Source organism: Panthera pardus, unplaced genomic scaffold (genome assembly GCF_024362965.1).
Source record: "Panthera pardus isolate Hobbes unplaced genomic scaffold, ASM2436296v1 HiC_scaffold_21, whole genome shotgun sequence".
Classification (NCBI taxonomy): Eukaryota; Metazoa; Chordata; class Mammalia; order Carnivora; family Felidae; genus Panthera; species Panthera pardus.
In genome coordinates, this window is record NW_026526777.1 from 67879366 (window position 1) to 67891621 (window position 12256).

General features: G+C 59.6%; 1 protein-coding gene across 1 annotated transcript in view; it reads left to right on the forward strand.

The window, feature by feature from the left end:
• The window catches only part of PARP1 (poly(ADP-ribose) polymerase 1), a 38532-nt gene extending 33973 nt beyond the window's left edge, over nt 1–4559 (forward strand). The window contains exons 17-23 of the mRNA XM_053909499.1: nt 140–266; nt 1250–1350; nt 1758–1910; nt 2265–2392; nt 3045–3106; nt 3679–3793; nt 4046–4559. Coding sequence (XP_053765474.1) covers nt 140–266; nt 1250–1350; nt 1758–1910; nt 2265–2392; nt 3045–3106; nt 3679–3793; nt 4046–4127 — 768 coding nt within the window. The 3' untranslated portion in view covers nt 4128–4559. The remainder of the gene's footprint in view (nt 1–139; nt 267–1249; nt 1351–1757; nt 1911–2264; nt 2393–3044; nt 3107–3678; nt 3794–4045) is intronic.
• Nucleotides 4560–12256: the final 7697 nt, after the last annotated feature.

Sequence of the window (12256 nt, forward strand, 5' to 3'; positions counted from 1 at the left end):
CCCCCGGCATCCCGGAGAGTCCTCGGTAGTGTTCACTGAGCGGCGGGTGGGCGACAGGCTGTCCCCCCCCCACACACACCCAGCTGGAAGGTCCCCCCCACCCTGGTGCCAGCCCGAGGCGTGCCTTCTGTTCCTCCAGGCCAAGGTGGAGATGCTGGACAACCTGCTGGACATCGAAGTGGCCTACAGCCTGCTCAGGGGTGGCTCGGACGATAGCAGCAAGGACCCCATCGACGTCAACTACGAGAAGCTCAAGACTGACATCAGGTAACAGCCCCCCCTCTGGCGCACCTGAGCGCTGTCCCCGGGGAGCGGCGGGCCCTGAAACAGATTGCTGGTGGCCCGTGCGGAACCGTGGGGCAGCTCACCTGTAAACAGGCACCTTGGTGGCCGGGCAGCCTTCTAGGCCAGGGCCTCTGCTATAGGATCTTGAGGGACCTTCCAGAAAGTTCCTTCTTCCTCAGTCTAGAGAAGATCTGTTTTGGACGTTTGCGTGGTGTGAACCCTAGAAGGTGCAGAAGGTGACGGCAGCCGTGACAAACGTACGGTGCCGGGTCCGTGCTCTGGGGCCGAGGGACTGTGCTGCAGGCCTCTCAACTTCCGGGGGGCCGGGGCTTGGGCAGAAGACCCCCTGCCTCGGGCCCGGCAGGGGTTGTAAGTGTGAGCCTGGAATGGGGTGTTTACGTCCCTGAAAAGAGCGTTTGCTTCCTGCTTGGGACAAAACACGTCTGTAGGGCCAGGTAGAATAAGCCACCAAACGCCCCTTGATGGGTCCCGGGGGCACCTTCTTGACCGTAATGCTGTGGGCCTGGTTCTTGGTGCGGGACTCGTTCTTTTTATTTTATTTTATTTTATTTATTTATTTATTTTTTATTTATTTTTTTTTAACATTTATTTTTGAGACAGAGAGAGCCAGAGCATGAATGGGGGAGGGTCAGAGAGAGGGAGGAGACACAGAATCTGAAACAGGCTCCAGGCTCTGAGCTGTCAGCACAGAGCCCAACGTGGGGCTCGAACTCACGAACCATGAGATCATGACCTGAACCGAAGTCGGAGGCTTAACTGACTAAGCCACTCAGGCGCCCCTCGTTCTCTATTTTAATTAAGCGGAGGGAACCAGAGTTCCTAGAACACCCAGCCTTCCCCACGGCGCGCATTTGAAGCCGTGTGTGGCGCCTCGTATGTGGCCGTTACTCCGTCGGGGGCCCTCCGGGGTCTCCCTCGCTCTGATTCCAAGACACGACGTTCTAGGTGGTGGACAGAGACTCCGAGGAAGCGGAGACCATCAGGAAGTACGTGAAGAACACTCACGCGACCACGCACAACGCCTATGACCTGGAAGTTGTTGACGTAAGAACCTCTCCCTCCCCCGCCCGCTCCCTCCAGCGTGGGCCTGGGTGGGAAAGAATCGTTGACTTCGCCTCGAGTAACGGGAGGAAGCGACTCGTTTGTCGAGCAGGGACAGTAGTGGTCTCACGGTTGAGGGTGGCTTCTTACTCTTTTCCTGTTTTGTTTCTTTTTTATTCGTTTTCTGGCCCAAAGCCAAGTTTGGGAATCGGGAAGTCATATCAGACACGCATGAGGGTCCGCGATGGGATCCCGCCCTGTGCGGCCCTTCCCCACCCCACCTGTCCTACCAGAAGGGGCCGCGCCCTCCGGCGGGGCGGGGGGGGGGGGGGGGGGGGGGGGGGGCGGGGACGGTGGCCAGTAGATGTGTGTTAGGCGGAGTAACAAGTGGCGTCCGTCTCCTCGGGCAGATTTTTAAGATCGAGCGTGAAGGCGAGAGCCAGCGCTATAAGCCGTTCAAGCAGCTGCGGAACCGGCGGCTGCTGTGGCACGGATCCAGGACCACCAACTTCGCCGGGATCCTGTCCCAGGGGCTCCGCATCGCCCCGCCTGAAGCGCCCGTGGTACGTGCCTGGTGCGGGGCGCGGGGGCGGGGCCTCGTTTAAGGGTGGGCTTGGGCTCCGCCACGGCCGACAGGTGGCCACTGCCAGACCCTGAGCCCCACGTTTGACTCTCGGGAGGAGGGGAGAGTAACGGCCAACGTTATGAGGCGTTGACACCCGCCAGGCACTGAGCTGAACGCGCACAGACTCGTTGAATTTTCACAAGAGCCCCGTGAGGTTCTTGCCCGGTTCAGAGGAGAGGAGAGCGGGGTCCGGAGGATACGTAGCGGCCCCGCGTCCCTGGTGCCTGGCCCCGGTCGGCGGTGCTCCGGATGTCGGCTGGAAGGTTTCAGTGTCCCTTTTCCAACCCTCCAGACCGGCTACATGTTTGGTAAAGGGATCTACTTCGCCGACATGGTGTCCAAGAGTGCCAACTACTGCCACACGTCCCAGGGAGACCCCATAGGCCTGATCCTGCTGGGGGAAGTTGCCCTTGGAAACATGTGAGTGAGCCTGGCCTCGGGCGGGTCTCAGAACTCCCTTGGCCACCACGACGGGGGAACCAGTTCTGGCCGAGTGAACTAGGGAGGCCCAGGAGCGCCTCACAAAACCCAGGATCGGGGATCCAGCCCGGCCTCGGGAACCGGCAGCGCCCATCTTCTTCCTGTGCACCGAGAAGCCGGGCTGGCTCGTGCAGACGATGGTCACCCCGTAGCGCGCACACCCTACGGGTGTTTAGATTTTCCGTCCAAGTCTATCCCAGTTTCAAGCTCCCCGCAGAGAAAACCTGGTGGGTCCCGTGTGGGTCGGGCGTCAGCCTTGATCCTGTGGATGTCACACGGAAAGCAGGGTTCGGTAATGAGCTGGGGGCCTGGGGATCGTGGCCCGGGCAGAGAAGCCTCGAGAGCGGCCGGCCGCGGCTCTAGACAGACCCTCTCCTTCGTAGTGGCCCCGGAGCCGTGGTCGAGGACGCAGTCGATGCACAAAGAGCACACCCTCGCTTTCTGAAGCCGGGCCGTGAGGGAGGTCTGGCAGCAAGGGCGCGCTGGGTTCTCGGGGCGCTTGTCGGTTCTCACGTGGCTTCCTGCCGGTCAGACTGTTGGGGTGGGAGCCCTCGGGCCGTGGAGGCCGCTGACACTGACCTCTCCTGAATAGGTACGAGCTGAAGCATGCTGCGCATATCAGCAAGTTACCCAAGGGCAAGCACAGCGTCAAAGGTAGGGTGGCTCAGAAACTGCCCCAGGCGCCTGGGACACCACCGGGAGGGCGCTTTCTCCCCCCAGAAGGCTGTGTTCCCGTAGCTTGTCGTAGAAACTCCGCTCCCGCTCTGTGGCTAGCGTCGCAGACGGCAAAGGAGGGTCTTGGCGCGGGCGGCAGCAGGCAGGGGCGTTGGGTTCTGACCTGACTCCGCTGCGGCTCGAGGGCCTCTCGTGACCTCTCACGACGCAGTGGGGCCCGGGGCGTCTTGGATCGCGTGGCTCGTGGCACCTGATGCTTTGGGGCCTCCACCTGCCAGGCGGAAGTGACTGCGGTTCTGCTGCTGAGTTCTGCTCAGCGAAAGAGGATCCCGGGGGCGGGGGAGGGGCGCTGTTCTTGAACTCAGTAAGGCTCGTGCCCCGGGAACGTGGCGTGTCACCTACAGGTTTCTCTATCCTGAAGAAGGACAGGGCGCAGAATTCGCGTGTGGCTTTAAAACGAGCGCATAGACCCAACATAACGTGGACCGCCTCTCCTGAAACATCTTCCGCCTCTGTCCCCACAATTCATATCACTCCGGCCTTCTCTGCAGGTTTGGGCAAGACGACCCCCGACCCTTCAGCTAGCATCACCATGGATGGCGTAGAAGTTCCCCTTGGGACGGGGATCCCGTCGGGCGTTAACGATACCTGTCTGCTGTATAACGAGTATCCTTTTCCGCGTGGGCCGTGGGCCACGCTGTCCGCGCGGGGCGCAGGGGGCAGCGGTCCCTTACGCGCCCAGCGTCCCGGGCGCTGCCTGACCGGAGACCCTCCGGCCGACATGCCCTCGGCGGCCTGCCCTGGGGGAGAGAGCGGGTGCTCCGCCTCCGGGGGGCCTGGTCTGCGGGGTGTGACCTTGGCAGCCGCGGGTGCTCCCTCCGTCGTGAGACCGTGTGCTCCTTGACGCGCCCCCTCCAGGTACATTGTGTACGACGTCGCTCAGGTAAATCTGAAGTACCTGCTGAAGCTCAAGTTCAACTTCAAGACGTCCCTGTGGTGAGCCCGGGGACGTGTGGCCGAGGCGCAGCCGGGGGCGGGGGCCGGTGCGCCCCCGCTCGGCGGCCGAGAGCGCAAACCTTCCTAAATCCCCTCAGAAAGGATTCTCTGTGAGCGTTTGGTCACGTGTGAAACGATGTTCCTAGCTTTTCAAACCCCTTGTTTGTGTGGGTCTGGGGGTGGGACGGGCGGTGGGGTCCTGCCAGCCAGAAGCCGGGTGGCGACAGCTGACGATACACGAGAGGCTGGGGCCAGGTATTCGTCCAGACTAGTCCCGCGGGAAGAGCCAGGCCCGGTCAGAACGTCTGCCTTACTGGTTTCCCCAGGGGAGGAAAGAATAATCTTCCGCCACTTCTAAGCATCTGCCTTTAGTTCAGGTTTTGGAAAAATGTTAAGCGTTTATTTTGAGGTAAAAATAAAAACTAATTTCATACTACTTAGATTTTCTTTATTTTGCATCAATTGCCTTTTTTTTAGACCTTTCTTCCCCCTTCCCCGCCCCGCCGTGTGTGAGTTCTGTGGGAGACCAGGAGGAGGGAGATCAACAATTTCTTCTCATACTTAGACCAAAAAAAAAAAGTGCTTTCCTTTTCTAGAGACACGGCGGACAGGGAAGCTCTTGGAATCTGTAGCATAGAGGGGCCTGGGGGGCTCGGTCGGTGAAGCGTCCGCCTTCAGCTCAGGTCGTGATCTCACCGTTCGTGAGTTCGAGCCCCACGTGGGGCTCTATGCGGACAGCTCGGAGCCTGGAACCTGCTTCGGATTCTGCGTCTCCTCCTCTCTCAGTCCTCCCCTGTTCATGCTCTCTCTCTCTCTCTCAAAAATAAACATTAAAAATAGAGCGTAGCGACTTAACAGCTGCATTTGAAATTCCCGAACCTCCTGCAAGCAGCCCGTCTGGCGAGTGGAGACTGTCGCTGACACCCCAAGGGCTCCTCGTAACTCTCAAAGCGGGACCGGCTTCTGCGTTTGTGTCCGCGCGTTTGGTCTCATTCTGGCCACAGTCTGGTTACTGTTCACGGTACAAGGTCCGCGAAGACCGGAGGGGACTTGGTGCCTGTGTCCGTGGGACCCCAGAGCGCCCAGGGCGGTGCCCCGTCCAAGTGGCCGAAGAGCAAACCCCAGACGTCGGAAGGCGGCTTGCTTTCTCCTTTCTCTGGCGGTGGACCCGTCGCGGGGCGGGACGTGCTGGTGGCCTGCGGCTCCGACCCGCGGGGCGTGCGGAAGTGATGCGGGGGGGGGGGGGGGGAGGGCCGTGACACGTGGACCTCCGACGGAAGGAGAACGGGGATGTGGGCGGCGCGGGGACCGCGGTCCTGAAACCTTGGGTGAGACACGGGTCTGGTGAGGGAGACCGCGCAGGGGTCCCCCGGTGTCCTCCGCGGCGGCAGAGACGCGAAGCAGGTGCTCCCGGGGCTGAGCTACACGGGGCCACGGTAATGGGCTGTGTGTGGCCGCGGCTGTGTCCCGCGGTAGCCGCGGTCGTGACTCCACACGGTTACCTGAGGGCCACGCGAGCAAGTCAACTTGGTAACAGTAGAGTCCTCGACCTGCCGAAAGCCCTCGGCGCCTTTGACCAGAGACCCGCTCCCGATGAGCCGTTCAGTCAGGCCCGGCTTCCTGGATCCCGACTGTTCTGTGTCCTCAGCACCCCGGGCGGCCCAGGAAGGCAGTTTTACCCTCGCGGTCCTTGATGGGACAAAGTAGTTTCAGGCTGGAGTGACTGCTCAAGGGGTTCCCTGTAATCAGCACTGGTGTTTTTTTTATTTTTAAGGGGACGTTAGGTCTGATAGGATTTATTTATTTTTAATGTTTGGGAGAGACAGAGCAGAAGCAGGAGAGAGGCAGAGAGAGGGAGACACAGAACCCGAAGCAGGCTCCAGGCTCCGAGCTGTCGGCACAGAGCCCACGGTGGGGCTCGAACCCACAGACATTGAGATCATGCCCTGAGCCGAAGTCAGACGTTAACCCACGGAGCCCCCCAGGCGCCCCGGTCATAACTGACGTCTTCAAAAGATTTGTGTTTCAGAATTCACGTTTTTTTCTGTAAGGGAACCTGCTATGTTTTCCGGTATTTATAGTTCGGGTGTCTTTCCCCCCTTAGAAAACCGGTCCCAACCCAGGGTGGAGCTAAGTGCATCCTGGTGGTTAAGCCTTTCACAGAAACCCAAGCGAACAGTTGCGGTGCCGGGCCCGGGGGTGGGCTGCCCTCTGCCTGCAGCGGAGAGCCGTGCACACGAGCTCGGCTCACCGGCCCGACCACGCCGGTCCACCCGGTGGCGTGTGCACGCGCGCTCTGGCCTTCGAGGCCTGTCCCTGCAGGATGCCGGCCGGTGGATTCGAGGTGGCGGTTCTGCCTTGCTGCACTTGGGGTGTCGCCCCGCCGACGTCCCAGAGCCCAAGGACCGTCCCCTGAGGGAGAGGACACCCTCCCGCCAAGTCTGCTAGCCCTCACGCTGCAGCCCGCCCCCACCGCCTCCTCCCCACATCGAGTGTCGCCGTTGAGGCTTTTGTCTCGGGAGTGGCTTCTCTTGCACCTGCCAGGTTCGTCCCGTTAACACTCCGGCATCACCCACGTTCCTGAGGGGCTTCTGTTCCCAAGGCCCCTTCCCTTAAATTCTGTGTCAATTCCCAAAAGGTTAGAGTTTGCACATTTTCTTAAGGAATGGTATTTCCACCATTTGCAGGCAAGACCTTCAAATGGCAGGTTTAGGGAGGTCTGCCGATTAACCGCACCCCACGGTTTGCCCTTTTTCCTGGCTGAGGACCAGTCTCTAAAGTGGGTAATCTGGGGGCATCTGGGTGGCTCCGTCGGTAAAGCGTCTGACTCTTGGTTTCGGCTCAGGTCATGATCTCACGGTTCCTGGGATCGAGCCCCACGTGGGGCTCTGTGCTGACGGTGCAGAGCCTGCTTGGGATTCTCTCCCTCTCTGCCCTTCCCCTGCCCATGCTGTCTCTCTCCCTCTCTGTCCCCCACCCCCCCACACACACACACTCTCAAATAAATAAACTTTAAAAAAAAAGTGATGGGGCGCCTGGGTAGCTCAGCTGCTTAAGTGTCTGACTTCGGCTGAGGTCATGATCTCCCAGTTCGTGGGTTCGAGCTCCGCGTCGGGCTCTGTGCGGACAGCTCGGAGCCCGGAGCCTGCTTCGGGTTCTGTGTCTCCCTCTCTGTGCCCCTCCCCCACTCATGCTCTGTCTCTCTCAAAACTAAACATGAAAAAAAATTAATAATAATAAAAACGGACTCCTGTCCGTTGGTATCTATAAATGTTTAGGTAGGTCTGTCTGTAACCCCGGATTCCTCACCTCCTAGCTCAATGCATTTTCAACTCAGGACCTTTGGAGAACCAGTGACAGGTTCCATGTGGGGAAACGGAGGCAGGACTCCAGGTGTACTCCTGGGGGTCCCCTGAGCCATGGCCCCGGTCTGGCCCTTTAACCAAGTCTTTCTCCCTCATTGACCAAAAAGATGACTCGAGCCATTCAGAATCCCTGAACTCTTTTGGTACCTACATCTTCGAGTTGTTTGTTCAAGATTTTATTAAAAAAAAAAAAAAAAAGATTTTAAGTTGCCTCTACACCCAACGTGAGGCTCGAACTCCCAACCCTGAGGTCAAAAGTCTGACGCTCCACCGACACAGCCAGCCGGGCGCCTCCTTTGAGTTGTTTTGAGAATGGGTGTGCTGATCCCTGCGAAAGATTCGGTGTGGTTCCTGACCCCGATGCGCCCTCGGTGCGTCTCCGCCGTTACCGTGAAATCCCAGCCCAGGTCTGGCCGCGGCGTGAGTCCACTCGAGAAGCTCCGGAGGGAAGAGGGGAAGCCGGGGACCAGGACAAAGACACCAGCCCTTGTGCTTCGTAGGGGGGACTTGGACAGTCTCGGGAGGAAGAGCCCAAGGCTGTGAAGGGGCCACGGGCGCCCCTTCCATCCGTCACGAAGCCTCGCCGTGACCCCGGCCTTCCCGCTCCGCGTGGCCGCGACCCCGGCCTTCCCGCTCCGCGTGGCGTCGTCCCCGGCTGCCTCCCCGCATCCACCTTGACTGACGGGACCGGTCCCCGCCACTGGCCTCACCAGGCCGGCCCCGCTTCCAGGAGGCAGGCCCTGCCAGGGCTCAGAATAGCCCAGCCGCGGCCTCAGCAGATGGCCGGGCTAATTTTAGCCGTGTGGTGCTCACCCAGGGACCCGGCCGGGCTTTGGAGATTTGAATAAGCCGGTGCGCCGCTTTGCTCTGCAGCCGGCAGCAAAGCTTTGAGTTGTTGTGACCCGCGTGTCCGCCCAGCACTTTCCCGGCATCCCAGAAAGACGCTCTTTACGGGATTCTGTCTGCTCTGAGCCAACAAGAGCCCGAACTACAGAGCCAGCGGGCAGGGAGGCCCGTGGGGCGCTGGGGACGAGCCTGGAGCCCGAGCGCCGGTGGGGGCGCGGGGGTGGGAAGCAGGGTCCTGCCTCGCTGTGCCCGCTAACAGGCAGGCGGCGGGGTCCTCGGTGTCCTGGGCGCGCGGGCTCTCTCGGCAAAAGGAAAGAAGAAAGCCGATTCTCTAGACCCCCCACCCCCTACCCCCGGTTCCTTCTCTGGGCCACATCTGGCCGATGGGCTGCGTTTTCCGGCCACGGAAGGACCGACCAGGAAGAAATCGGCCACAGGTGGCAGCAAGGACCCGGTGACAACCTAGTGCGGAGTCGGCAGCTGTGGAAACCGAGGCTCAAGGAAGTAGCAGACTCTGCCCGCGGTCCCCACGCAGGTCAGAACGGAGCTGTTTTGGGGCGCCTGCGGGGGCTCAGTCGGTTAAGCGTCCGGCTCTTGATTTCGGCTCAGGTCACGATCCCACGGTTCGTGGGTTCGAGGCCCGCGTTAGCACGGAGGCTGAGATCGTCTCTCTCCCTCTCCACCCCTCCCCCTGCCCAAAATAAGTAAATGTAAAAAAAAAGAATTGAGCTGGATTTTCCAGCGTGATGTTCCTCATGAGTCCCCTTCGGACCGCCCCCCGCCCCCCTCCCCCCCCACCTCCCAGAGGGTGAAGAGCCAGCCCCGTGTGGCCCGGAGGCCTGCGTCGCAGCTGCCTCGGCCCCTCTCTCTGCCGATGACTAGCCCCTGGAGGACGGTGAGGACAGAGCCAATGGCAGGAGAGTGAGGAGCCCGGGATCCGGTCCGCGGCCTCCTCTGCTGGGTCCATAACTCCTAGAAGGTGGGGTTCTAATTCGGCTCTGTTCTCTGGGCTTTCCCTTCACGCTGGCCACGCGGCCGACAGCAGGGAAGGAGACAGTCGCCCCCTCGTCGTTCTCTTTCTCCCGGAAAAAAAGGGAAAAAAGAGACTTTTCTCTGTTGGTCCCCGGGGACTGATAGGCCAGGTCGGGCCACACGCCAGAGCCCCAGCCGCAAGGGAGGTGGATGTGGGGTGTCGGGCATCAGCAGCCTGTTTGGGCCGAGGCGGGCCCCTCCAGCAAGGACCGAGGCGGCGCACGGGGGCAGAGTGGGCGCAGAGGCGTGGGTTCGGACACACGTCCTCTGGGACGTTCGAAACCACGGCTGCAGAGCATCTCGAAGACATTCTGTGATTTTTTGCGAAGATGGAAACCACGGAGACAGAGCCCGCGCCCGGAACGGTTCAAGTGGCGGTACTCGGGCTAATCTCGCAGCCACCGTCCGGCTTCGGTGACGCTGCCCAGGTCGCTCCTGGGACAACTGAGCTCTTATTTTCCTCTTGATGTTTTGCCGTGAACTCGCCCCGAGGATGGCCCGTCCTCCCCTGCGTGTCTGGAGTGGGAAACCTTTGCCTGAGCAGTTCCCGGGTCCCGGCTGTCATACTGGTGGTGATTCGGTGCCACCGCGGTGCCCAGGACACCAGGGACAGTGTGACGGGCCGTGACAGGCGGTGAAGACCCCGGGGTGGGGCCGGCGGCCCTCTGCGGGCAGGGCGGGTGGTCCCGGCAGGGACTGGGCTCCGGGCAGCTGGCTTGTGGCCATGACTGAGGGAACGCATGCGACACCCGCCAAGCTAACACTTCACCCAGCACATCTTATCTTCATCCTGTCCAACAAGCACAGCACGTGATCAACACCATTTCGTTTTCTCCCGCTGCCCTTTGAAAGTTGTTCGGTGGGTGGGGGCGCCTGGCTGGTCGGTCGGTGGGGCGTGCGTCTCTTCGTCTCGGGGGTGTCAGTTCAAGCCCCGTGTTGGGTGTAGAGATTACTTAAAAATAAAACATTTTCTTTAAAGCTTATTTATTTTGAGAGAGAGAAACAGAGAGAGAGAGAGAGAATGGGTGAGGGGCAGAGAGAGAGGGAGACACAGAATCCGAAGCAGGTTCCAGGCTCCAAGCTGTCAGCCCAGAGCCCGACGTGGGGCTCGAACCCATGAACCGCGAGATCATGACCTGAGCCGAAGTGGGACACTTAACTGACTGAGCCACCCAGGCGCCCCAAAACATTTAAAAAAAATAGGGGCGCCTGGGTTAAGCATCCCACTTTGGCTCAAGTCATGACATCACAGTTCGTGAGTTTGAGCCCCGTGTTGGGCTCTGTGCTGACAGCTAGGAGCCTGGAACCTGCTTCGCATTCTGTGTCTCCCTCTCTCTGCCCCTCCCCTGCTCATGTTCTGTCTCTGTCTCTCCCAAAAATAAACATTAAAAAAAATTGGGGGCAGGGAGCGCCAGGGTGGCTCAGTCAGTTGAGCATCCGACTTCAGCTCAGGTCACGATCTCATGGTCTGTGAGTTCGAGCCCTGTGTCGGGCTCTGGGCTGAGAGCTAAGAGCCTGGAACCTGCTTCTGATTCTGTGTCTCCCTCTCTGTCCGCCCCTCCCCTGCTCATGCCCTGTCTCTCCCTCTGTCAAAAATAAACATTAAAAAAAAATTTTTTTTAAATAAATAAATATGGGGTGTCTGGTTGGCTCAGTCAGTAGAGCATGTAACTTGACCTCAGGGTTGTGAGTTCAAGCCCCATTTGGGGCATGGAACCTACTTATAAAATAGAATAAGATAACATAAAAAATTAAAATAGTTCAGCAAGGGAACCTTTCTCCTGCCCCCGGAAGAAAAGTCTGGGTCTCTTTCCTTCCATAAAAGACAAATGGCCTTTCACACCCCACGATGACCCTGAGATTCAAACACAGTTTCGGCTTCTCCCCAGGCACTGACCCCTGACCTGGCGGGAGGTTCTCAGAGGCCTGGGACTCTTCTCAGACTGTTTCCCCTGCACACGTGCTGTGTTTTGAGGTCTCCCTCCTAACTTCAATCTTAACACCCCATTGCACACCATTTCATTCCACCCTCGCTCCAACCCTGTGACGTAGACATTACTGTCCACGGTCTCCAGGTGGGAAACTGAGACACAGCTGAGTCACTTGCCAAAGGCCGCACAGTCACGTACACGACGGGGCTAAGTTCCGGACATGCCTTTCATTGCCCGAACCCTACAGACCGTGCTGGACGGGCGGACCAAGCGACAACCCCCGTCACCTACCCCGGCAGCCGATGAAAGTTGGGTTCAGTCTTTTGTACAAAGGAAGGATTATCGCACCTCCGAGCAATCTTCTGGGGGTTGGGGGGTGGAAATGCTCTGTATCTTGGTTGTGGTATCAGAGTCACTGAGTTGCTCATTTTAAGTAGATGCTTTTGGGGGTGCCTGTGTGGCTCAGTCGGTTGAGCGTCCGACTTCGGCAAGAGGTCATGCCTCTGAATGGAGCGAGCTCCGGGTTTGCCCTCTTCTGACCTCCTCGTAGCCTGAAGGGTGGGGGGCCCGACCCGGTGACCCCCAGGGGTGAGACTGTGGTCCCCGCCACACTGCCTGGACCTGGCTGGTCCAGCCGGGAGCCCGGACAGCATGCCAACCCCCGTGTCCCCCTTCTTCTTCATCTGTAAAGTGGGGTTCAAGGCACCTGTTCATGGAGCTCTTCCAAGGACTGGTGGGTGTTTTTCCTCTCCAGTTTTCGCGAGTTAGTAGGTGCGAAGGACTTAGATCGGTGCCCGGTACGCAGTTACTGGCGTGGGGCCACGGCAGCCAGACCCACGTGGCTTCGGAAAGTCTCCCCGACACCCGGTCATCACGGAGCCCTTCCGGCCCCCCACGTACCCCTCTCGGCGGCCTCCGTCCGTGTCAAACGTTTCAACCATTACACATGCTCATCAGAC